The sequence below is a fragment of the Paroedura picta genome, chromosome 2 (assembly GCF_049243985.1).
Source record: "Paroedura picta isolate Pp20150507F chromosome 2, Ppicta_v3.0, whole genome shotgun sequence".
NCBI lineage: Eukaryota > Metazoa > Chordata > Lepidosauria > Squamata > Gekkonidae > Paroedura > Paroedura picta.
In genome coordinates this window covers 22,136,261-22,160,829 of record NC_135370.1, presented here as the reverse complement: position 1 = coordinate 22,160,829, position 24,569 = coordinate 22,136,261, and the positions used below count along the sequence as shown (strand labels likewise).

Below are 24,569 nucleotides of genomic sequence, written 5' to 3'. Positions count from 1 at the left end.
AAGAAGAAGAGTTGGCTCTTATATGCCGCTTTTCCCTACCCGAAGGAAGCTCAAAGCAGCTTACAGTCGCCTTCCCTTCCCTCTCCCCACAACAGACACCCTGTGAGGGAGGTGAGGCTGAGAGAGCCCTGATATTACTGAAGAAGAAGAAGAGTTGGTTCTTATATGCCGCTTTTCTCTACCCGAAGGAGGCTCAAAGTGGCTTACAATTGCCTTCCCTTCCTCTCCCCACCACAGACACCCTGTGAGGTGGGTGAGGCTGAGAGAGCGCTGATATCACTGCTTGGTCAGAACAGTTTTATCAGTGCTGTGGCGAGCCCAAGGTCACCCAGCTGGTTGCATGTGGGGGAGCGCAGAATCGAACCTGGCATGCCAGATTAGGAGTCCGCACTCCTCACCCCTACACCAAACTGGGAACCTGGGGTGGGCAGGTTTTGGGGAGCACAGGGACCTCAGGAAGGGATGATGCTATACAGTCCACCTTCTAAAGCAAGATTCTGATTCTCTGAAGGCTTGATGGGGTGGCAGGTTAGTGTGGATGAGCGATAGGGTTGTGAGTGTCCTGCATAGTGCAGGGAGTTTGACTAGATGACTCAGGAGGTCCCTTCCAACTCTGTTATTCTATGATTCTCCAGAGGAACCAATCGTGACCATCTGGAGATAAACTTGCTATGGTAGGAGCTCTCCAGGTGCTACCTGGAAATTTGCAAAACCCTACCTTCAGTGAAAGCTAGATGTAACTGGACTTGTTCTGTCTTGCAGGCATGGCGTTCAGACACTGCACTTCAAATGGAACATGGGTCTTCATGCAGAATTTAAATCGAACCTGGTCTAATTACTCCGAATGCCTGAGCTTCCTACATGCAGAAATCCATTCAGGAAAGGTACGTCTCTTACTCCAGTGAAGGAGAGGGGATAAAAAGCTACATTAAGCATGGTACTTGGGGGCAGTGGGAGCATCAAGGAACTAAACTGGCATTTGTTTAACAGCCTAATGCAGAGCTGCTTGCACAGCGGGGTGAACAAAGCTCGACCCAGTAGCTTTTGGTACGGTTGACCTGTCAGATTTCACGTTGGCAGCTCTTTAACGCGAAATGCACCAGTCTGAGATGGCTCCAGCCTCCAACCAGCCATCTTTGAAAAGCAAATGTTTCAAGCATCATTTGAAACAACCTGCAGATGTTTCCCAAAGCTCCCAGTTGCGCTCCTGAGTGAAACGGTGTCCTAGACATTTCGCTGTTGTTTTCTTCTATGGTTGTGGTGTCCCTGTCACCCTCCCCCACATCGTCTTGGCCTGCCCAGCATTTTGCAGCCAACACATCTTGATTCAAGACTATATAGCCAAATTGGGGTTGAATTGCAGGAATGAACGGCAAATTCTTAAAGCTCTGCTTAACAAGAAGAATCATGCTCTGTCGGCTAAATGTGTTTTGTTCTATGTTAACAGTCAGCCTTTTGTGTTTGCAGAAATGCTGGCCTAGGGTTTCAGTGTATATCACCCATGTCCATCTGTGTTGTCGTTATCTGAATGTTATGCCCTTAAAGGTAATACGTATCTCTGTTTATATCTCCAGAGAGAATTTTTCGAACGTCTCTATATCATGTACACTGTCGGCTATTCAGTCTCCTTCACCTCCCTGGCGGTGGCTATTTTCATTATCGGCTACTTCAGGTGAGTGATCCCTCACTCCAGAATCTTATTGATCTGAGATTTTCTTGAACTCAGAATTGCCTCCTGCTTCTTTAAATGACACCATGTCTAACAGGGATTAGGGTTCAGAAGGAGGCCCATTGCGGGTTACAGCCTGATCTCATCAGATCATGGAAACTACTGGCAAGGGACGCCACCAAGGAGGACTCTGCCAAAGAAGGTGATAGCAAAACACCTCTGATGCTCACTTGCCCTGAAAGACCCTTGCTGGGTTGCTATAAGTTGGGTGTGACTTCGTGGCATTAGAAATTGAGTATGACTTCATTAGAGCCTCTCGTGGCGCAGAGTGGTAAGGCAGCAGAAATGTTGTCTGAAAGTTCTGCCCATGAGGCTGGGAGTTCGATCCCAGCAGCCGGCTCAAGGTTGACTCAGCCTTCCATCCTTCCGAGGTCGGTGAAATGAGTACCCAGCTTGCTGGGGGGGTAAACGGTAATGACTGGGGAAGGCACTGGCAAACCACCCCGTATTGAGTCTGCCATGAAAACACTAGAGGGCGTCATCCCAAGGGTCAGACATGACTTGGTGCTTGCACAGGGGATACCTTCACCTTTACCTTTACTGGCTATACTATTCTTTTAATAGTGTCAAATTCATGGTTAGGAGTTAGCCACTAACGAAAGCTCTTGCACAGGTTCTTGCACAGGGGATACCTTTACCTTTACCCTTTATGACTTCATGGTGCTATAATTTGGGTTTGACTTGATGGCACTATAAGTTGGGTGCGACACCAGGGCACTGTATTTTGAGTGTGACTTCATGGCACGATATGTTGGGTGTGACTCTAGAGCGCTATACATTGGGAGTGACTTCATGGCACTATAGGTTGGCTGTGACTCCAAGGCACTATACATTGGGAATGACTTCATTGCACTATAAGTTGAGTGTGACTTCATGGTGCTATAAGTTGGGCGTGACTCCAGGGTGCTATAAATTGGGAATGATTTGATGGTGCAATACGTTGGGAATAACTTGATGGTGCTATAAGTTGGGTATTCCTTCCTAGCACTATAACTTGGGTGTGTCTTCATGGTGCTATAAATTTGGTATGTCTTGATGGCATACATGCACACACACGCACACACACAGAGGGCTGCCGATTCCAGGTTTGGAAATACCTGGAGATTTGAGGGTAGAGCTTCAGAATGTAGGGAGGGGCAGGACGTTGGTAGGGTATAAAGTCATACAATCCACCTTTCCAAAGCAGCCATTTTCTCAAGCAATATTGGAATAAATGTTTTCAATTGAAATGAAAAAAATAAGCAAACTATTATGCATTGATTCATCATCTGATGTGTGTAATATATGGCAAGAGCCTTAAAAAGTCAAAATAAGGGAAATGAATTTAAGCTTCTGTAGGGCAGAATACAATATTAACATTTAGTACCAAGACTTATTTAAATTAAAAACCCGAGGCTTATCACATAGCCTCAGTAAGATCAGTGCATAAATGCATACTAATGTCTCCACTGACCAGACCCATTTCAGCGTTCCTGCCTTTATCAATGGTCAGACATCAAATAAAAACAGCATCCATGAAAAACAAGGGATACAAGAATTGCCTTTCTTGTTATACACAGTGAGATCCTTAACAAAAAATGATACTCAGGACACTATGGATCTTAGTCAAGTCAATGGACCAGAAGGCCCTTAGTCAATTCCATATTGTCCTGAGCAGATAATGAAAAGGAGCTAACTGTATATAACAATTTTAAAATTGTGTTCTGCTCTACAGAGGCTTAAATTCATCTCATTTAGTTTGACCTATTTAGGTTCTTGACTTTGATGTGGGTCATGGTATTTTCTACTTTTTGTTTCGGGGTAAAGTATATGGGTGGGAGCTCTTAGGACTGTGTGGCAGCCAGACAAGAGACGTTGGGAGGTGGTTTGCCATTGCCTGCCTCTGTGTTGTGAACCCTGATGTTTCTTGGAGGAACTACTACCCAAATCCTTGGAGGTCTCCCATCCAAATACTAGCTGGGGAATGCCCCGCTTAACTTCTGAGATCTGAGGGGATCAAAATTGCCTGGACTATCCAGGGCTGATGCTGCACTTACTTTGTTTATTCCACTGTGGATCTTCTGAATTCAGATTGATTTGAACTTGGGTCTTCCTCTATCCCCCACCCTGCCCATTGAAACAGGAAAGTCTTCTGCACAGGATTAGAGAAGCTCAGAAGGGGAGGTGGGGAGCCAAGCACAGCAGGAGCCTCTTTCTTTCTTTCTTTCTTTCTTTCTTTCTTTCTTTCTTTCTTTCTTTCTTTCTTTCTTTCTTTCTTTCTTTCTTTCTTTTTGAACAGGGATGGGGAGAGGACTGGAGACAGCAGAGGAGGGGGAATAAATCCAAGAGGAAAATCTCTGCCAAGAGAAGTTAGGGCTTCTGGAGCTTCTGCTGAAAAAGTTAAGGCTTCCCCTTTAAGGGAAGCCTTGCAACCTGGGAACCAGGAACTGATGTCCTGGCCAATCAGGGCTTTTCTACAGTGTTGGAAGCTCAGCAGCAAGTTATTTCAGTGAAAGCAGACAGCTGCACGTTTACTGAGGCCGATATTTCAAATATCGAGGGTTATATCCACTCCAGGATATCGCGGGGGAAAGATAGGGTCACTCCGGATCAATGCTGATGAAAATTTTAAATCTCCCAAAATAAAATGGAAATCACATTCAGTGTAGATGGCAGGGATTGAATCGACCTGGGTTTGGAATAAAAGCTCCCTGCAAGATTGAGCCCAGTTCAGGGCTTGATAAGCAAACTATATAATCTGGAGATGGGTTGTAATTCTTAGAGATCTTCAGATCCCACTTGGAGTTAGGGGTGCCAACAAGGATTGTAAACATATTTGTGACAAATGATTAGTTACCTGCCGGGTGACTTGGGATAAAACTACAGATCTAAACAAAGGGACAACAGACTAGGGAAAGAATCCAAACTGAAGTAGGAAGAGTCTGTGTACAACTACTTGCCAAACAGAGTATAGATATTTAATACACTAAATCATATTAAGAATACATGAACTAACCTGTTCATAAAAACGCAATAATCCAGCAACATTTATTATAACGATGATAATGAAGACAATCCCAAGAAATTGGAGATATATCAGACAGAAGTGATCCAGAACAGGGCTAGTCAACCTGTGTTCCTCCAGATGTCCATGGACTACAATTCCCATGAACCCCTGCCAACAAACGCTGGCAGGGGCTCATGGGAATTGTAGTCCATGGACATCTGGAGGACCACACGTTGACTACCCCTGATCCAGAAGACTTCTCTGCCCGATGGGCAATTCACCCCAATTGGGTTTTCTTCAGGGGATAGTTCCCCACTGTTTGAAACCAAATATAATTTAGATGAGATGTGTGGAAACAAATGGATATATAGAATACAAAAGTGTTCCAAAAGTAGTCTAGTTTAATCCACCCTCATTAAGGTTATTCCCAGGGGAAAATATACATATACATATATGCATACGCATAAGCATACGCATACATACATACATCTGAACACCGCCCGTGGCGCCGTGGGCGCCACGGACTAAATAAAAGAGTAAGGCGTTCTGGGGCGGGATGTGTCCGGGATGAGGAAGGGTCCGGATTGGTCCCTCTGATTCCCAGCAAATGCAAGCCGCGCACAGCGCGGCTCGCAGTTGCTCCCGGCCTGACGCGGTGAGAGGCGCAAAGCGCCTCTCGCCGCGTCAGGCTGCCGCCCGAGGGAGCCCCCGGCAGCCGCGCAGAGCGTGGCTGCCAGGGGCTCCCTGCCCGAGAGAGCCACTGCCTGCGCCAAAAGAGAGCCGCCCGAGAGAGCCGCCCGAGAGAGCCGCCGCCCGACAAGGTCAGTTTCTAGCGCCCGCTGTATTCGGCATACAGCGGGCTTTATTACTAGTACATACATATATGCATATATATATGGAAATAAAATAAATAAATAAAATATTCTCATAAAGGAAGAGGAGTGTTGCTGAACAGTATATTGGCCTTTCAATGGGTCAAAACCTCCGATTTCTGACTCATTGAGAGTATAGCGGTGGACTATCCCCGGAGGAAACCCCAGTTGGGTGAAATGTGTGTCAGGCAGTGAAGTCTTTTGGGTCATTTTTGTCTGAAACGTATGTATCCACTTTCCTTGGAATTGTCTTACACAAGAGCTTTCCACGGGTTACACGGCCTTTCACGTAGAAGCTGGCCTTACTAGATGTCCCTGGAGCCCACGTCCCCTGTTGCTTTACAGGCCTATGGTAAACGATCGATCAATTGATTGGTTGGCTCCCACATCTTACTTCTGTACCCACTTCTCTCAAGGGGCAGGCCACCATTTCCAGGATGTCTCAAAGCCTGAAAGATATTTCAGGGGTTCCTCTACATTGAAAAGGCTTACAAAGGCTGGGCAAGGAGAAAGGGTTCTTTCTTACTCTCTTCTTACCCCCTGCAGGAGGCTTCACTGCACCCGGAATTACATCCACCTGCACCTGTTTATCTCTTTCATGCTCCGGGCGACCAGCATCTTCATCAAAGATAAAGTAGTCCACGCTCAGGTTGGGGTGAAGGAGCTTGACTCTCTGCTCATGGGAGACCTGCAGAGCGTTATAGTGGCTCCCATCTTAGACAAGTCCCAGTACGTAAGTATTTCCCATCTTCTCTCATGCCTTGTAGCACACGTAGCACGTGCTACGGGCCCCGCACTTCCAGGGGCCCCACATGGTGCCCCGCACTTCCAGGCCCTCCCCCCCATGGATCAGGGCCATAGCCTCTCTCCTCCCCCATTTTCTCTCTTTAAGGCTACTCTGAGTGACACCCCTTTCCATAATGGGGGACCCCTCTGCCCCCAGTCTGGCTGCTCCCACCACATTTGTATTCTGCTAGGGCCTTGTGAATCTTTAAACCGGATCTGGTGCTATGGACTCCTGAATCCTTAAATCACTTCTGCCTTTGCTTATTCTGGCTTCTCTGCTCGCCACTGGGAGTGACCATTCAAACAGATTGATATTTTTCATATAACTCGGGCCAAAGTTTGAGTGACACCGAGAAATAAAATGGACACCATCAAAGTACTTTGATGAGCACTTTGAAGAAGAAGAGTTGGTTCTTTTATGCCACTTTTCTCTACCCGAATGACACTCAATCACCTTCCCTTTCCTCTCCCCACAACAGACACCCTGTGAGCTGGTGAGGCTAAGAGAGTCCTGATATTACTGCTCAGTCAGAACAGCAGATTACTTTAAAAAGTGGCCTTGATATCAGCCGATGCCACAGCGCAAGAGCCTGAAGTGAAGTTGCACCACCATTTTGTGGCTTGCTCCGCCTCCTGTGGCAGCCAGTTTGTGGCATCGCCCCCGGTGCTGTGTCAGAATTCCAAAGATGCCCGCAGTCTCCAAAGATTGGGGGGGAAAGCAAAGTCATCTGGAACAGGCTCCATGATCAATTGGACCCACAGCCTCCTCAGTCCTTAATGTGAAAGACTGTCCATCCTTGGCTTTGACATCACACTAACTCCAAGACCCTAGAAAGCAAAAGATTCATTCCAGCCTGCAAGGATAGCATCACATAGCTTTGACATCCCAAACGATGGCAAAGACTTGCTTAGTTTTGGATTGTTTTGACAGGTGGGATGCAAGGTTACCGTGGTGATGTTTATTTACTTCCTGGCGACCAACTACTACTGGATCCTGGTGGAAGGCCTTTATCTGCACAGCTTGATCTTTGTGGCATTCTTTTCAGACACCAAGTATCTGTGGGGGTTTACCTTGATCGGCTGGGGTAAAGTACATTGGCTTTTATCCAGTAAATGCTTTTTTTTCCCCATTCAAAAATTACTTTCTTTACAGTTTGGTAATTTGTCCCCCAACCCTAGAGATGATAGCCTCTAGGTTGGGAATCCCCCAGGATTACAACTGACCTCTATACTAGAGTAATTTGCTTTCTCTGGAGAAAATGGATGCTTTGGAGGGTGGACTTTATTGCCTGTGAGTCCACTAGTCCCTGTGAGTTTCCTGTCCTCCCTAGGCACCACCCCCTAATCCAGGGGTAGTCAAACTGCGGCCCTCCAGATGTCCATGGACTACAATTCCCAGGAGCCCCCTGCCAGCATTTGCTGGCAGGGGGCTCCTGGGAATTGTAGTCCATGGACATCTGGAAGGCCGCAGTTTGACTACCCCTGCCCTAATCTCCCGGAGTTTCCCAACCTGGATCTAGAAACCCTAAGTTAGCATGACTTTGTCATTCAAGCTAAAGTTAGAAGGAGCTGCATCAATATTTCTAAATTAATACCTTTCGAGTGCAGGCACTCTTCCTCAGACTAACAACAATAACAACAAACCTTTAATAGCATATAAAATAGCATATAAAATACAATATAAGAAGGGAAAGTGCAAAAGGATCCACTGCTACTGAAAACAAAGGCATAGATCATGCTTTAGAGTAAGACATAATACATTCACGATTTCTCATGGCAAGATATAAAAACTTTGCAGCTGGTTCAATTATATCAGGGTTCTGGGATGTCAAAAGAAACGGAGTCTTTCGTTCATCCTAATGCAGTTCTCTTTTACACAGCAGTGAGTTAAGAAATTTGGCTCGGATCGAAGAATAAAATGGACAATGGAAGAAAAAGTGTGTAATTGATTCTATACAGCAGGGGTAGTCAACCTGTGGTCCTCCAGATGTCCATGGACTACAATTCCCATGAGCCCCTGCCAGCAAAGGCTGGCAGGGGCTCATGGGATTTGTAGTCCATGGACATCTGAAGGACCACAGGTTGGCTACCCCTGCTATACAGCATTGTCCACAGGGGCACAACCTAGCTGAATACGGGATCTGTTGAAATCTCCCATATAGAACAGCAGAAGGTAGAGCATTAGTTCTAGCTAACCTGAATGCTCTACGCTGTTGTGGGATGATTAGATGGTAGAAGTACGCAGCTAGGGCCTGAGAGCTTGGTGAGATCCCCAAGCTCAATGGCGAGCAAACGTTTCTAGCTTTACTGCTAAGTTCCTGCAGTTCTATGTCTAACAGTCTGCGTTTAATTGAATTAAATGCAGTCTTTTCAGATATCAGATACAAGGAGTCTAAAGATATCCCTGTAGATTAAATTTTTCCTCAGACTAAATGAACCACCATCTCCAGTGTACAGATGTAAGGCAATGGTAAATTGTGACAAATTAGTAAACTGTGTCGTAGTCTCCAAATTAAGCCATATGATGCCATGTGATCATTCTTTGTTAAAACAGCTCACCGGACCTTTTGAGTTCAGTTGTAGTTCACAAAAACACTGGAGAAATAAAACTGTCCGTGTCAGTAATTAATGGCAGACCCTTTCCCGGCTGTGAAAAAGAAATCATTAAAAGAGACTAGTTGCTGGCTGCCTACCTCTGCTCCCAGATTCCGGCCCAGCTGTGGCGTCCCTGGCAACTGGGAGGTTTTATAGCTCTCAAGGCGAGAGAGAATACTAATATAACATTGGCTAGAGGGAAGCTGAGGGACATTGACAGAACCCAGCAACCAGCGGAAAGGAGAGCGGAGTTACTGGCATGGCTAACCGCCCTCCAGGGAGGAACTGGAGAAATTGGCAAGGGACTTGGCAGTGGCTACAGAACCCTTTCCGCTCTACGCCTGACAAGAGAGAGCCGATCTGCGGCAAGGATAATTGCTGCCAATTAACTGCCCGCTCGCCTGGCTTGAACGTTTGGAGAGGAAGCGCCAGGAAATAGTCACTGCTGCAGCTGATTCCTAATTCCTAATTAGGGAAGGTTCCCTTCTAGAAGCTTCCACTTTTAGGCCCCTGACTTTCGATGGGCCCGCATGATGCCGTTGCTAGAGGCTGCCGTGGTGGAACGTTCCCCCAGGAAAGAAATCCTTGCACACGGAAAACGATCCTATCAAGCAGAAGAACACCGAGCTAGGACTCTTCCCTCTGTCTGCTCCTTTTCCAAAGTGAAGAGGTTTTCTTCCAGGGGCGGGGATTGTTCCGATATGAGAGCGTCCAGGAGCAGCCGGTTTCCGAGGCCTCAGACGGCTAGTTGGGGCTGCTTTTAATCTTCAGTGAAACTCTGGCTTGCAGCAAATGAAAGAATTCCTGGGACCCTTGTTAGAAAAGGGCTGTTTGTTTTGCTCGCGTCCTGCTTTGCTCGTTTTATCGGTGTAGCGGTTGTCGGTTGCGTTTTAGGCACTGTCTGCCTAATGGGATGCTTGTGGCAAAACACTCCATTAGTGGGCTGGGTTGTGATCGATGCTGCTGGGCAAAAGGCAGCCTGCAACGGATCAGACCTGCATCTAGGATGTTCAAGCAGTGTGTGGCAACCAGCGGAAGGGTTGTGGGGAAAGGCTGTTCCAGGAAATTAAAAAAAGAAAATTAGGCATCAACCACTCGGTGGTCCTTATGACCATAGAGTTCTTGATGATTCCTAGAGCTACACAGAAAGAATAAAGGTAGCTCTAGCAATCACTCTATGGTAACTGGCCGATGCTTTATTTCTCTTTTTTAATTTGTCTTCCCTTTGGCTCTAATTTTCTCTAGTTGATCGGCTAAGCACCAGCAGACATGCACTATGATCGACTGGAGGTCTTCCACCAAAAATGGGCAAATAGGACCCCTGTCCCCCTTTAATCCCTATCCACTGGTTCCTATCCACCCCTGTCAACTGAGATATAAGACTATGAGCTTCTCTGTTACTTTGAGCAGGAAGCATAGATACCCAGTCAGAAGCTGAAGTTTTGCTTCTTTAAGGAGGGGATGTTGATTCTGTCACATGGGGGGGAATGGGGGACAAGAACAGCCGTTGGCATTGTGGTGTGAAGGCTGATTAACCTAGAAATACAATGGCCATTATTATTATTATTATTATTATTATTATTATTATTATTATTAGATTTATTCCCTGCCACTCCCTTGCGGCTCGTGGCGGGTTACAACATCTTAAAACCCCATTAAAATCCATTAAAACAACAAGTACAGTTTTAACATTGTTAGTTAACTAACTAGCATGGCAAGATCGGCTAATCAACTTCCCCCCTCCCACTACTGGCGGGTGGAGAGGGGATCCTGATGGTTCCTAGTCCCAGATCCCAATCCCAGATCCCGGGGGGGGGGGCATAAGTGTTAGCCTTGGCCTCAACCATAAACCTGGCGGAAGAGCTCTGTCTTGCAGGCCCTGCAGAACGATGGAAGATCCCGCAGGGCCCGCAGCTCTCCCGGGAGCTCATTCCACCAGGCAGGGGCCAGGACCGAAAAGGCCCTGGCCGTGGCCCTGGTCGAGGCAAGGCGTGCTTCCCTAGGGCCGGGAACGACCAACAGATTTTCACCCACAGAACATAAGGCCCTGCGGGGGGCATAGGGCGATCAGCTTCAATTGGTAAGCATCCTGTGCCAGTCTTTGAAGACCTAAAGGCACAGAAAACAAAGCCAAGGTACACCCTCTGAGAAAAGCCCCCTCCTTTCTCTTCCAGCACCCTTTCCTTTCAACCTGAACCTGAAACCAGCCATGCTTAGAAAAGGATGAAAGTAGGAAAGCTGCCCATTCCCCACAGGCTTTTGCTACTTGCAAAAGGGGTGAAAAAAGGGATTTTTAGTCACTCTTCTGCTTGTCACACAAATCTGATCTAACCGGATTTTTCTGTTTTTTTACATTTGTAGGATTTCCAGCTGCCTTCGTCGTGGCCTGGGCAGTGGTTCGAGCAATGGCGGCAGACTCCAGGTCAGTACAAAGGGCAGGAAAATGGAGTCAAGAGGTGGTGTTGTGTAGTGGCTTCTTCTTCTTCTTCTTCTTCTTCTTCTTCTTCTTCTTCTTCTTCGTCTTCGTCTTCGTCTTCGTCTTCGTCTTCGTCTTCGTCTTCGTCTTCGTCTTCGTCTTCGTCTTCTTCTTTACTTGCAGAGCAGTTCTCTCAGAGTTCATTCAGCCCCACCTCCCTCACAGGGTTTCTGTTGTGGGGAGAGGAAAGTGATTGTAAGCTGCTTTGAGACTCCTTCAGGTAGAGAAAAGCGGCATATAAGAACCAGCTCTTCTTCTTCTACCTCAGAGGGTGTCTGTTATGGGGAGGGGAAAGGGAAGGCGACTATAAGCCACCTTGAGACTCATCCTGGTAGAGAAAAGCAGCATATAAGAACCAACTCCTCCTCCTCTTCCTCCTTCTCCTTCTCCTTCTTCACAAAACTACCTGGATAAATTATTAGGAACTGCTGTGTTTCACTAGCAGGGAGAGGAATGGGAAGGCTATTGTAAGTCACTTTGAGCCTCCTTCGGGTAGGGAAAAGCGGCATATAAGAACCAACTTCTTCTTCTAGCTGAAACTAGGATCCTACTCTTTATATTTTTGAAGCTTTTAATGTATCATGTCAGTACTTCTGCTTTGCTTCAGTTTTGTTTTTAGATCTCTGTTTGGTTCAAGAAGCCTAGGTCAAGTCTGCACTTTGCTTTTTATTCAATCCCAGCCCAAATAAACCCTCCCCTCTGCAGTGTAGTCAATTTCCATCTTGATTTTGGGCGCTTTAAATTTTCCCTCACCAGCGTCTCGGGACGGCTAACAACATAATTAAAATACAACACAGGATTACATCAAAATTCAATATAAATATCTTAAAATAGTAAAAGACATCCAGTTAAAAGAATGCACAACCAAATCTAACCGCAGATATAAATTCACCCGGATGGTTCATGGAGCGCTTTCTAGTGCTGTGAGGGAAGGCCGGGGACGGTGTTGGAAGAGGCCCATTAAGGTGTATAATTTAATGATTTCATTATTAATATATCATCTTTCAGCCCAATCCAACCTCTGTCACGTTGCCACTGGATTCCTCATGACCAACTTAGGCAGTGCAGAAACGAAACACTTCCTCAACAGCACCTTCTCCCCATGGTTCCACATATAGGTCAGCACCTTCTCTGGTGCTGAGGAAAACACTGAGGAGAAAATTCTCTAAAAATATATCACCTCAGCAAGGAAACCAAAAATGGAAGGATCCCCAACCCCGAGATAATTTGCATTCTGGAGGGCCAACTTGATGTAGTGGTTAAGAGCAGTAGCCTCTAATCTGGAGAACCGTATTTGATTCTCCACTCCTCCACATGCAGCCAGCTGGGTGACCTTGGCCCAGTCCCAGTTCTCTCAGAGCTCTCTCAGCCTCACCTCCCTCACAGGGTGTCAGTTGTGGAGAGAGGCAGGGAAGGTGATTATAAGCTGCTTTGAGACACGTGAGGCCTGCTGGGTGACCTTGGGCCAGTCCCAGCTTTCTCAAGACTCTCTAAGCCTCACCTTTCTCACAGGGTGCCTTTTGTGGGGGAGGGGGAGGGAAGGTGTTCATAAGCTGCTTTGAGACTCCTTCAGGCAATATAAAGCGGGGTAGAAAAAACAGCTCTTCTCTTCCCCCTCCCTCCCACAAGCACCCGCACTAGAAAAACTCAAGATGCCTAATGAATACATGCGTATGGAAGGCATAGGTAGAAAAATTGCTGGGTATTATAGGCATGTTTTGCTGGTTTAAAACCATGTCACGCTTATTTGTATTGCCTGAGATCTTTGAAGAGAAGGTATAGGAAAAGTGGGCTGTCTCAGCCTCTGTTAGATTTTGCTCTGGGCAAACTAGAAGCTTCCATTCATTCCCTATGAATACTGCTGTTCTAATTTGCACTCCTTTGATCCATGTCCTTGTCACCCCCCTTGATTTGGAGCAGTGTAAGAAATTTATGGCAGAGGTACTAATTAACACCATGATATTCTCTCTGAGAGCCAGTGTGGTGTAGTGGTTAAGAGCGGCAGCTTCTAATCTGGTGAGCCAGGTTTGATTCCCTGCTCCTCCTCCACATGCAGCCAGCTGGGTGACCTTGGACTCATCACAGCACTAACAGAGATGTTCTAACCGAGCAGTATGAGCCTCTTGTGGTGCAAAGTGGTAAGGCAGCAGACATGCAGTCTGAAGCTCTGCCCATGAGGCTGGGAGTTCAATCCCAGCAGCCGGCTCAAGGTTGACTCAGCCTTCCATCCTTCCGAGGTCGGTAAAATGAGTACCCAGCTTGCTGGGGGGTAAAATGGTAATGACTGGGGAAGGCCCTGGCAAACCACCCCGTATTGAGTCTGCCATGAAAACGCTAGAGGGCGTCACCCCAAGGGTCAGACATGAACCGGTGCTTGCACAGGGGGTACTTTTACCTTTAACCGAGCAGTAATATCAGGGCTCTCTGCTTCACCCAACTCACAGAGATGTTTACTGCCAGGCGTTTGCCTCGGGGCAGGTTGCCCTGCCTATTCCTGCTCCTGCCCAGGGGAGCATTTGGCATGGCATACCTCATCCACCCCAAATTTGTACTCCTGCCTAGGAACCAGAGCGGCAAGGTTCTGCCATGCAGTGGGGCAGCTCTGGCCTGGGCTTGTTTTCATTATAAAGAATGTGGTATTGCATTCCCAAACAATACCACGTTTTTAAAAAAATAATGTAATACCCCAAGCAGCTCTGCCTCACTGTGCAGTGCAATGGGGCATTTTCTGTTCCTTCTGGGATGCCATAGTTGGGCGAGGGTTGGGGAGGAGCTGGGCCAGAATGGCCTGACTCTTCCCCTGCTGCATGGGCCTGCCCCAACATAGGCCCAGTGCCGTCTGGGGCATAAAAGGGACCACAGATCTATCTACATTCGCTTGCTACAGGTCAACGGAGGGCCTGAGTCGGGCCGCACCTGGGATGGCCCTGGTTTGGTGCCGACATTGAGCAGAACCGTTAATTTTCCCTGCCACCAGATGAGTGGTAAGGCGGTACAAATTCTCAGTGTGGAAATGGTCAGGATGTCTGTTGTCGGGAGAGGAAAGGGAAGGTGACTGTAAGCTTCTTTGAGACTCCTACTGGTTGAGAAAAGCGGCATATAAGAATCAATTCTTCTTCTTCAGTAATATCAGGGCTCTCACCCACCTCACAGGGTGTCTGTTACAGGGAGAGGAAATGGAAGGCAAATGTAAGTTGCTTTGAGACTTTTTCAGTTAAGCAGCATATAAAACCAACTCTTCTTCTTCTCCTCTGGGGCTATTGCATCCTCTGCCGGGTCTTTGGCTCCACAATTGGGCAGAACCTCTACAATCTGTTTGGCTGATGCCCATACCTGTGGGAACCTGTGAAAAACGATAGAAACGCAACTGGATTCCACTACAAAGGCAGGTATGCATAACAACGAATTCCACTATTTAAAATGGCGTTTTTTCGTTCCGCAACCAATTTGCTACATAGATCCTGGTGCGGAATGGCCCTCATTGTTGAGCCCATTGAGAAAAGGAGAACATCCCTTTTCCAAATAATACGTCGTCCAAATTGACTCCCTCAGGTTCCAAATAGAAGGAACTTCAGCCCCCAGGATTCTGGGCAGGTGGGCAGGTGCAGAGTCTGTAATGGGTGCCCCAGGGCTGGCAGGCTCTCCCTCCATCCCTCCCAGCCCTGCCACTCTCTTTCCAGCTTACTTTTGCAAAGGGGGCTGGCAGAGCCAGCCGGCTCTTCTTCCAGGAGGAAGAAGGAGTTGGGGGAAGTACCTGGGGGTGGAGTAGACCCGCTAGTCACCCTCTGTCACCCAGAGGCTGCTCCCTATTTAGAGGCCCATGCCACAGAGGGCCAATCAGGTAGCCAATGCATCATCTGTTTACGTTTGGGTTTTAACCCTGTGGGGAGATAAGACAATCACAGCCTCTTCATACCTTCTGTCCTGCCCCATCCCCCAACTCCACATAGCTGAATTGATATTTCACCTCACTCTTGATAATGTTCAGAGCTTTTGTGCACCATGGAGGACCCAGCAGATCAATCTCATCAAGTCAGGCTACTTGGTCAGGCCCGTTTGGTCCCTCGTGGCCAAGCCTGTATGAAGACAAACTCATGTCTCTTAAAAGGACAGCATAGCCGACCCTCTCGAGGTTAACAAGGTGATATTATGAATTCATCTGCTGTAGAAGGTGCGTTTGCATCCAGGTGATCAGTCATTGGGACGAAGCAACAGAAAGCGCCTGAGGAACTGACAAGACAGTATGATGTGCTGGAAGTTGTTCGAATGAATTGATAATGGTTAGGCCGCATCCTGTGAGGAAAGAAATGCACAAAGCCTTATATTTCAAGCTTCAAACTGCTTGCCGGCTCAGCTTTCCCAGGGAAGGGAAAGAACATTCCCATTCTTATCTACAAGAGGTTAAGAAACAAGCCTGAGGACAAGATGCTTGGCTCTTCTCTCATAACTTCTGTTCTGTTACACAAGAGACTTTGAGCTCTGCCTGAATTTTTTGATCACAGACAATAAGGGCCATTCCGCACAAGGACCAGTGTTGCTAAATGTTTGCAGTATGCAGACACGCTATATTTAATAGTGGAATTTTGTCATTCCGCACACCTTCAATTCTTGTGGAATATTGAAGTCCCAGTAGCAGTCTATTCATTCCCCACAGGTTTCCAATCTCGCTGGAATTGCAACAAGGGTGGGGATATTTTTCTGTGCTTCTTTCCACCCCTGGCCGTCAATCAAACAGAACAGCCAATGAACTATTGTGTTTGTGCTCCTGAAAAGCCACTTTCCCTTTAAAAACTGTTTTTTAAAACCCCCAAAACACCAGTAGCAGCGAATATTTGTTCATTCAATGTCTCAGAAAGATCTTTTTCATAGGAGCTGGCGCTTAATCGTTGACACGCTTTTCAAATAAAAAAAAATTGCCCCCCGATGGGTACAATTTCTGGCTGAAATTACGGGCAGTGTCAAACAGGGGGCTGTATTGTGCTCAGAAACTTTAAAGACAATAGCAGAAAGGAGCTTTGTTTTACTGTTAAGCACTTCTGTGGAGAGATTTCAGCCAAAGAAGCCTCGCTTATTTGTTGCTTTCGCTGGTTTAAGGGGGGGGAAATGGCGATCAAGTCTCCGGAAGCTCGGGCGCGAGAGCTAAGGAGGAACATTTTTTCTACCACTATTTTGAGAATGCACATTTTTTTCACTGATGTGTTGTGGCTCTTGCTCAGAAGTGTAGCAGTTGTTTCATGGGGAATCCACTTTTCTGGATTTCCCCCTAAGCACTATAAAATTCCGATTGTTGCTGGAGTTTGGCGGGAGTTTTGCGGTTTGTTTACGACGTCATGTGGAACGTTAAATTAATAGCGTTTACAAAAGGTAAGACTGGCTACATTTAAGTTGTGCGGAATGGCCCTTATTATTACACAACTGAGGAAATCCAACAATGAAACTAGCTATTACCTAGGATATTAGTCTCGGTTGTTTCTGATGATTCTTATTCAGTTGTATCACGAGACCCCTCCTCCCACTGAAAACATTCCTTAGCAACATGCCTGTGTTTAGCAAGCCAATCAGGAATGCCAAGAACAAAAACACCCGTTAGCCCATATGTAGCCTAAGCCAACATCTGTTTCATCTTCAGATGAGAAAGAGTCACCAGATGGCTAGTCACTGGATCGATCAAAACTCCCTCCTTGGTTCCTTTTCTTGGCCCATGGCCAGTGTGCCCACAGGAAGTTCATCAGGCCCACAGGAAGTTTGTCTGGAGGTCATACATCTGGCCTGCACTTCAACAACCCCACTGTCTCCCAGTTGAATACTGGATCAGGCTTAAGGCTTTTCGTAATCACCTTCAAAGCCATATGCGGTCTGGGCCCAGTATACCTCGAGAAACCACAGAAGTGGTGCGATGGTGCAGAATATGGTTGGGAAGCATAGCTGTGCACAGGCCCACCCCGGGCCCCTACCCTTCCCACCCCCTCCAGGCCAATCATCGGCCATTTGAGGAGGGTTGACATAATATACGGCCCTATCACCTGATAAATGTTTAACAAACTTTAAAAAGATATAAAAGAAGAAGAAGAAGAGTTGGTTCTTATATGCCGCTTTTCCCTACCCGAAGGAGGCTCAAAGCGGCTTACAGTCGCCTTCCCATTCCTCTCCCCACAACAGACACCCTGTGAGGTGGGTGAGGCTGAGAGAGCCCTGATATCACTGCCCGGTCAGAACAGTTTTATCAGTGCCGTGGCGAGCCCAAGGTCACCCAGCTGGTTGCATGTGGGGGAGTGCAGAATCGAACCCGGCATGCAAGATTAGAAGTCCGCACTCCTAACCACTACACCAAACTGGCTCTTAAAAGATTAATTAAATCCCATCCATTCAGGAAACCCTTCCAGGGCCATCACAAACCCCCTGTTTGAGAAAGCCTGCTTCACAAAAGATACAAGGATGTTGATTCATGCGAGGAAAAGAGCTTCTTTTTTTCTAATCCTTGGCCCACACTAGCTCCACAGAAAGCGTGGGTTGGAGATGTTTGTGACAAAACGTTTTATACAAATGCCGAGAAAACAGACTACTCTTTCTCAAAGCAGTAGGCCGAGTCGGTGGCGAAGAAAAACAAGCACAAGATCTCTTCAGGAGGAATTCAGAAAAATGGAATTTCTCACACAGTTCCCTCAGTCAAATATGAGGCCCATGGGGAAAATGGCCCAGATATTTGTTTGAGAATAGGGCACTGCAGGCACTTATATCACAATTCTTATGACATAAAGCAGTGGTCCCCAACCTTTTTATCACCGGGGACCACTCAACGCTTGACAATTTTACTGAGGCCGGGGGGGGGGGGGAGTAGTTTACTCCTCTACTCTCAACCACTGCCCTAGCGCTCTCTGATCGCTATGGTAATGTTTAAACATCCCTTCAAAATAAGATACAGACACGCCACAACAATGAACATAAGGAACATTTTATTTTCATGGACATTTTAACTCATGACAATGACAAATCAATGGGAACCCTGAGCTTGTTTCTCTGCAACGAGATAGTCCCATCTGGGAGTGATGGGAGACAAGGACACCCAAAGTGTGTTGTAAAGGGCCGGGGGGGGGGAGGAGAAGGCGTCCTTCGGGGCCCACCTCCAATTAGTCGAAGGACCACGTGTGGTCCGCAGCCCACAGGTTGGGGATCGCTAACATAAAGGACTGATCTCTTTAAGCCCAGAAAAACCGAAAACATTGAAAAGGTCCTTGTATATATTTGTGTATATATTTCCCCCTAAGGAAATTCTTGCCAGGGATTCTTAATCAATATCTCCTATAAAATACGATCGCTCTTTGAATGATGAGTGACATGCTTTGAAAGCATTTTCAACTGCAATTTCTAATAATGATAGTTTGGTAAATCACAGAATGGATTCTGTCAACAGAATGAGAATTATTTGTCTCCTTCCTCCTCTGGCATCCACGCCCTCCAAATGATTCCTGAGGTACTGCTTCCAAGGGATAGACCCTTGGGAACAGAATAGTGCAGTGAGAGGAGAGAATTGTCCCCTCTCACCTTTTTGTTAATATTCCACGGAGTCCAAGCCTACGTCATTCTCTCACAGTGTCCACACAGAGAAATGTAGACAGCCCATCTCTTTGGCAGCGTAGCTTGTTTAAAAAAACAGGCCCTTTCCCTTGAGGCCTAACTGGTTGCTACACTACTGTTTTTTGGGGGCTCCAGGCAAAAATATTTCTACTTACCCAGGGACTTGATCCTTTTTTATAGCCTGCTGTCCCTCTCCCCACCCTATCAAGGTGCCACTAATTTATGCTATCCTGCAGGGTTTTCAAAGCAAGGTTGGTCTCCCATCCAGGGCCCACCCTGCTCAGCTTCCAAGATCTGATGAGATCAGGCTAGAATGGGTTATCCAGGGCAGGGCAGGCTGTTTTGGTTTGGTTTTATGCTCTAGCTAGTGCTTAATTTTTTTTTAACGTAATGAATTTTTTTTAATGTAATGAACATCTGGGAAGTAGTTCCCGCTTTGAGCAGGTCGCCCTGCTAATCTTCCTCAGGTGTATTCCTGCAACGACCGACAAGTTTACCTCTTAATAAGACCCTCTGAGCCATCCTTGCACAGTGACAACTACGTGTCTTCCTTCTCTGCAACATTTTAGTCTCGATTTTGCCTGCCACGTTGCTCTAGGGAGGAATGATTGCAGGAAGGAGCACATCCGTTCCTTGAGCCATGCACTATAGTGCTCCCCTGCCTTGAGGAGAATTATGCTAGCTATGAAGCACTTTGGATGACTTCATTCTAGAAGGCCGACAGGTAAGCCACCTGTTCTTCTCTGACAGTGAGATAAGTATGGCCAAGGATTTATGCAGAAGAGCTCCTGGATGATGGACATTAGGCACCTTAGGTACCTTAGTCAATGGGCAACACAAATTCCCCTGACTGGTTTTCTGAAAATTATTAGTGAAATTCTTGTCCCCTCCTGCTTGACACATCTCCTTTCTTCTGCTCTGCTGATGTCTCTGTGAGTCACAGGCCACAAAAATGAGCAAGACACAGATGATGAAGAGGGTGTTCAGTTACTGGCAAGAGCAATCTCTCCCCCTCAGTTATTGTGCCCCGAAGGTACATCTGCAAGAAATGTCACTGGAGAAACGCAGCCTTATACCAACAGCTATTAACGAGGCAACCAGGTCTGAGGAGCACAATCCCTGTCTCCTCATTAATTGCTCCAAAGATTATTTACGAGTGGAAGTGACAGGTCTCTGCTTCCTGCTTTATTATGTGAGGGAATGGGGACATCTCCTCACAGAGCCTTCCTTTCATCTGTTCATTAATTGCCAGAGAGTTAAATTGGACTTCACCTGTTCAAAAATGTTGCAGTCTCTCAGATTCTTTTGAAACTTTCTTTCGTTGCAAATCGTTAGCCACAAAATTTGTTCCTGAGGACTCAAGGGTGCTGGTTGTGCATTTGTGAATTGCCTAAAAGGGATGGCCAGGTAGGTAGGTAGGTAGGTAGGTTCGTTCGTTCGTTCGTTCATCCAGTGGATTTCTATGCAGTTTCTCCAGGGATCTGCTTAAGGTGCAAACATTTTATTATTTTTAAAAACTAGACCTTAAGCAACAGAATAATATTATGTATTATTTATTATATATTATGTATTATTTATTAGTATTTACTCCATTATGTATTATTGGCATTCAGTTTACATTCACCCCACTGTGAGCCTACTGTGGCATACCTTGTTCATTCCCCTTCCATTTTATCCTCACAACAACCCTGTGAGGTAAATTAGAAGAAGAGTTTGTTTATTTATTTATTGATTGATTGATTGATTGAATTTTCATCCCGCCATTTCCCGAAGGCTCGTGGCGGGTTACAGAGTATAAATACATAGAACCCCAATAAAAATACCCCTAAAATGTTTAAAATCACAATCTACAAACCCAAGATGTACTGCAACAATAAAAGTGACCCCCCCCCCCCCGCTACCTCCAGGTTAGACATAGGGTCTAATGAGTCATGAACTGCCAAGGATAGTCCTTATATGCCGCTTTTCTCTACCCGAATGAGTCTCAAAGCAGCTTACATTCGCCTTCCCTTTCCTCTCCCCACAACAGACACCCTGTGAGGTAGAAGAAGAGCTGGTTCTTATATGGTTCTTATATGCTGCTTTTCTCTACCTGAAGGATAACGCATTAAAAGTGCATTATCTAATGTGTGCGGAATGGGCTCTAGTCTGCAACCATAACTGATAGTAGCACAACCAAGGCTTATAGGTGATATAACAGGGTATTCCAGGTTATGATTTTATGGTTTTATTGTCTTATTAGAATTTTATATTTATAGGGATTTTAAAATTTTGACACTGCCCCGAGCCCATTTAGGGAAAGGTGTTTTGTAAATCTAATAAATAATACACCACACTGGTCCTCAGAACAATAAAAATAAGATCATAAAATCATTGCTTTTCAGACTGAGGACAAACAGCTTTGTTGCAGAGACTGATTATTAGTGGGGATGGTCAATTTCTGTGATAATTGTTTGACAGATGTAATTCAGGAGAACAGTAAAAATGCAAAATCTGGACACCAACATATTTCAGAATTCTTTATGCCAATAAAAGGTTACTGACTGACTGACTGATATTTCAGAATTAGCATCTTATTATTCTCCCCTAAAGATTCCAATCCCCAGGTGGGGCCTGGGAATCCCCTGGTTTTACAGCTCATCTTTAGGCAACAGAGATCAGCTCCCCTGGAATAAATGGCTGACTTGGAGGGTGGGTTGGACTCCATAGTATTATATTCCTCACCCCAGATCCCACCCTCCAGAGTCTCCAGGTATTTCCCAACCAACCCAGAGATGGCATCTCTATCCTCCCCAAAAGTAAGGAGAATTAGTCTATCAGTGGCTACTAGCCATGGTGACTGAAAGGAACCTCCACATTCAGAGGTATTTTTAAAGCTTTTTTTTTTATTTTCCAAAAGGATAGAAACAAAATAGATACATATAATAAACATTAGTAAAGCTATTATTTAGACTCTAAACATATCCTTATCCATGGTTCCTCTATATATCTGTGAATCAGCCTCGGGGGTGGAAGTGTCCGGCTGTCCAAGTTGGAATAGGGCCAATCAGGGTGCAGCCGGAGAGATCTGCACCTCCCGGTGTCCCCTGGGTCCTAGCGCCCATTGCATTCTTGCTTGCAATGGGCTTTCTTGCTAGTTATAATAATAAAACCCACTCCTTTCCCCGTATATTTTACTTTCTTCAATAGTTCAAATAAGGGCCCCGTTGTTCTTGAAAAGCATCTTCGGTTTTTACATTAACGGTTAATGTAAATTTAGCCATCTTGGCGAGATCCATCAATTTACTCAGCCAATCTTCTATTGACGGTAGCTCCTGCGTTTTCCGTTTTCTAAGCCAGAACTAGTCTTGCTGCCGTCATCGCATAGAAGAATAGACTTCTTGTTTGTGTTGGGAGGCACTACAGTGATAGGCTTAATAACATATTTTCAGGCTTCAAAGGAAATTTCAAATCCAACATTTTCTGCATTATAGCATGAACCTTAGCCCAGTACTTTTTTCACATTTCCTCCACATATGATAGAAAGAACCCACATTCAGAGGTATTAATCCTCTCAATACCAGAACCAGGAGTTCACATTAGCAAGGCTCTTTTGATATTCTTAGGAAGGTCATGGCCTCTCTGCCCAGTTGCTGGCTCTCCAGAGGAAATGGTTGGCCAATGTGTGAGACAGGGTGCAGGACTGGATGGACCTCTGGTCTGATCCTGCAGGGCTCTTCTGATGTTCTTAGGAAGGTCATGACCTCTATGCCCTGTTATTGGCAGTCCAAAGGAGCTTGTTGGCCACTGTTTGAGACAGAATGCTGGACTGGGTGGACCACTAGTCTGATTCAGCAGGGCTCTGCTGATGTTCTTAGAACCACACCACCTTCCCTTCGTGCATAATGGTCCAATCTAGAAAAGGCTTTCTTCTTCCTTTGCTGTTAGTGGGAACTGGACCTTAAAGATGACTAATCTACAGACTACAACAGATTTGCATGAAATTACAATGAAAGGGGTGCATTGTGTCAGGTTGCCAATTTCCAGATGGTAGCTGGATATCTCCTGAGATTCAAACTGATCTCCATGTGACAGAGCTCAGTTCCCCTGGAGAAAATGGCTGCTTTTACATGTATCCATGTAATCCCACCCCTCCCCAAAACCTGCCCTCCTGTGGCTCCACCCCCCAAATCTCTATGTAGTTTCCAAGCCAGAACTGGAAACCCTTAACTGAGGAGCGGTTTGAGGTTTTGCAGGGCCCACAGAGCCAGCTTAAAGATTTGTGGGGCCGTAGAAGAGTACAAAGAGCCTCTTGTGGTGCAGGGTGGTAAGGCAGCTGACATACTGTCTGAAGCTCTGACCATGAGGCTGGGAGTTCGATCCCAGCAGCGGGCTCAAGGTTGACTCAGCCTTCCGAGGTCCTTCCGAGGTCGGTAAAATGAGTACCCAGCTTGCTGGGAGGTAAAATGGTAATGACTGGGGAAGGCACTGGCAAACCACCCCTTATTGAGTCTGCCAAGAAAACGCTAGAGGGCATCACCCCAAGGGTCAGACATGACTTGGTGCTTGCACAGGGGTTACCTTTACCTTTAGAAGAGTACAATTTTGGTGGGAGCAGCCAGACTGCAGGCAGAGGGACGCCCCCCCCCCCACAGTGGAAAGGGGTGTCACTCTAAGTGTCCTTTAAGAGAGAAAAGAAGGGAGGAGAGAGGTTATGACCCTGATCCATGGGGGTGAAGGTACTCTGTGGGGGCCCTGGAAGTGCGGGGCCCATAACCCGTGCGACGTGTGCTAGATGGATAAACTAGCCCTGGTTACACCTGGCATAATACCCATTTCCAGCTCCTTCCCAAAATCCGAATTGGTTTATTCATGCCTAAGGACCTATGAAATCTTATTTAAAGCCTGAAACCGGAGACATTTCATTCTGTACACACTCCGAGAGGAAGGGTAACTCTTCCCAGCTGCACAACCGATGTGCTCCAGGAGACTATTACTGCTTCGTGTTGCTAATGCAGAATTCTTGATTTCACAGGTGCTGGGAACTCAGCGCTGGAGACATCAAATGGATTTACCAAGCTCCAATTTTAGCAGCTATCGGGGTAGGCTGAACGTGGATCAAAACAGCCTGGTTTTATTGCAGGGGGGGGGGCAGTCTGTATGGACCCAAGCAACTGCAAGGAGGCCCGAGGCATGAACAGGGAATGGGGAGGAAATACAATTGCATCCTTTAGAATATTTTGGGATGTTACTGTGTCTGGGTGGCTCTACCGTTCTCCTCTGCTTCTGCAGTCAGTTTTCTAGGGTTGCCAACCTCCAGGTGGGGGCAGAGAAGAAGGCTGACAGGCTACGAAGTACGATGAAACAGTAACTGTTCATCGAAACCGATGTTATGCTGGAACATGGACCGGTTCTGGGCAAGTTTTCATACATTTCCTCAGTGATAGAACTAGAAATTGAAAACATATAGTTCAAAATAAAAAAAAGATTGTGTATCTCACAAGGTATTACATTCATAAATTCATTTGTGTAATTTAAAGTAACTTACTCACATTTAAAGGTATTTTGCAA

The 24,569-nt window shown here is 46.2% G+C and overlaps 1 protein-coding gene across 2 annotated transcripts in view; it reads left to right on the top strand.

Moving 5' to 3' along the window:
- PTH2R (parathyroid hormone 2 receptor) overlaps positions 1–24,569 on the top strand; it is a 67,514-nt gene that overhangs the window by 26,685 nt on the left and 16,260 nt on the right. For both annotated transcript variants that reach the window (XM_077318905.1, XM_077318904.1), the window contains 6 exons: positions 763–884; positions 1,575–1,672; positions 6,134–6,320; positions 7,305–7,458; positions 11,330–11,390; positions 24,034–24,100. In XM_077318905.1, coding sequence (XP_077175020.1) covers positions 763–884; positions 1,575–1,672; positions 6,134–6,320; positions 7,305–7,458; positions 11,330–11,390; positions 24,034–24,100 — 689 coding nt within the window. The remainder of the gene's footprint in view (positions 1–762; positions 885–1,574; positions 1,673–6,133; positions 6,321–7,304; positions 7,459–11,329; positions 11,391–24,033; positions 24,101–24,569) is intronic.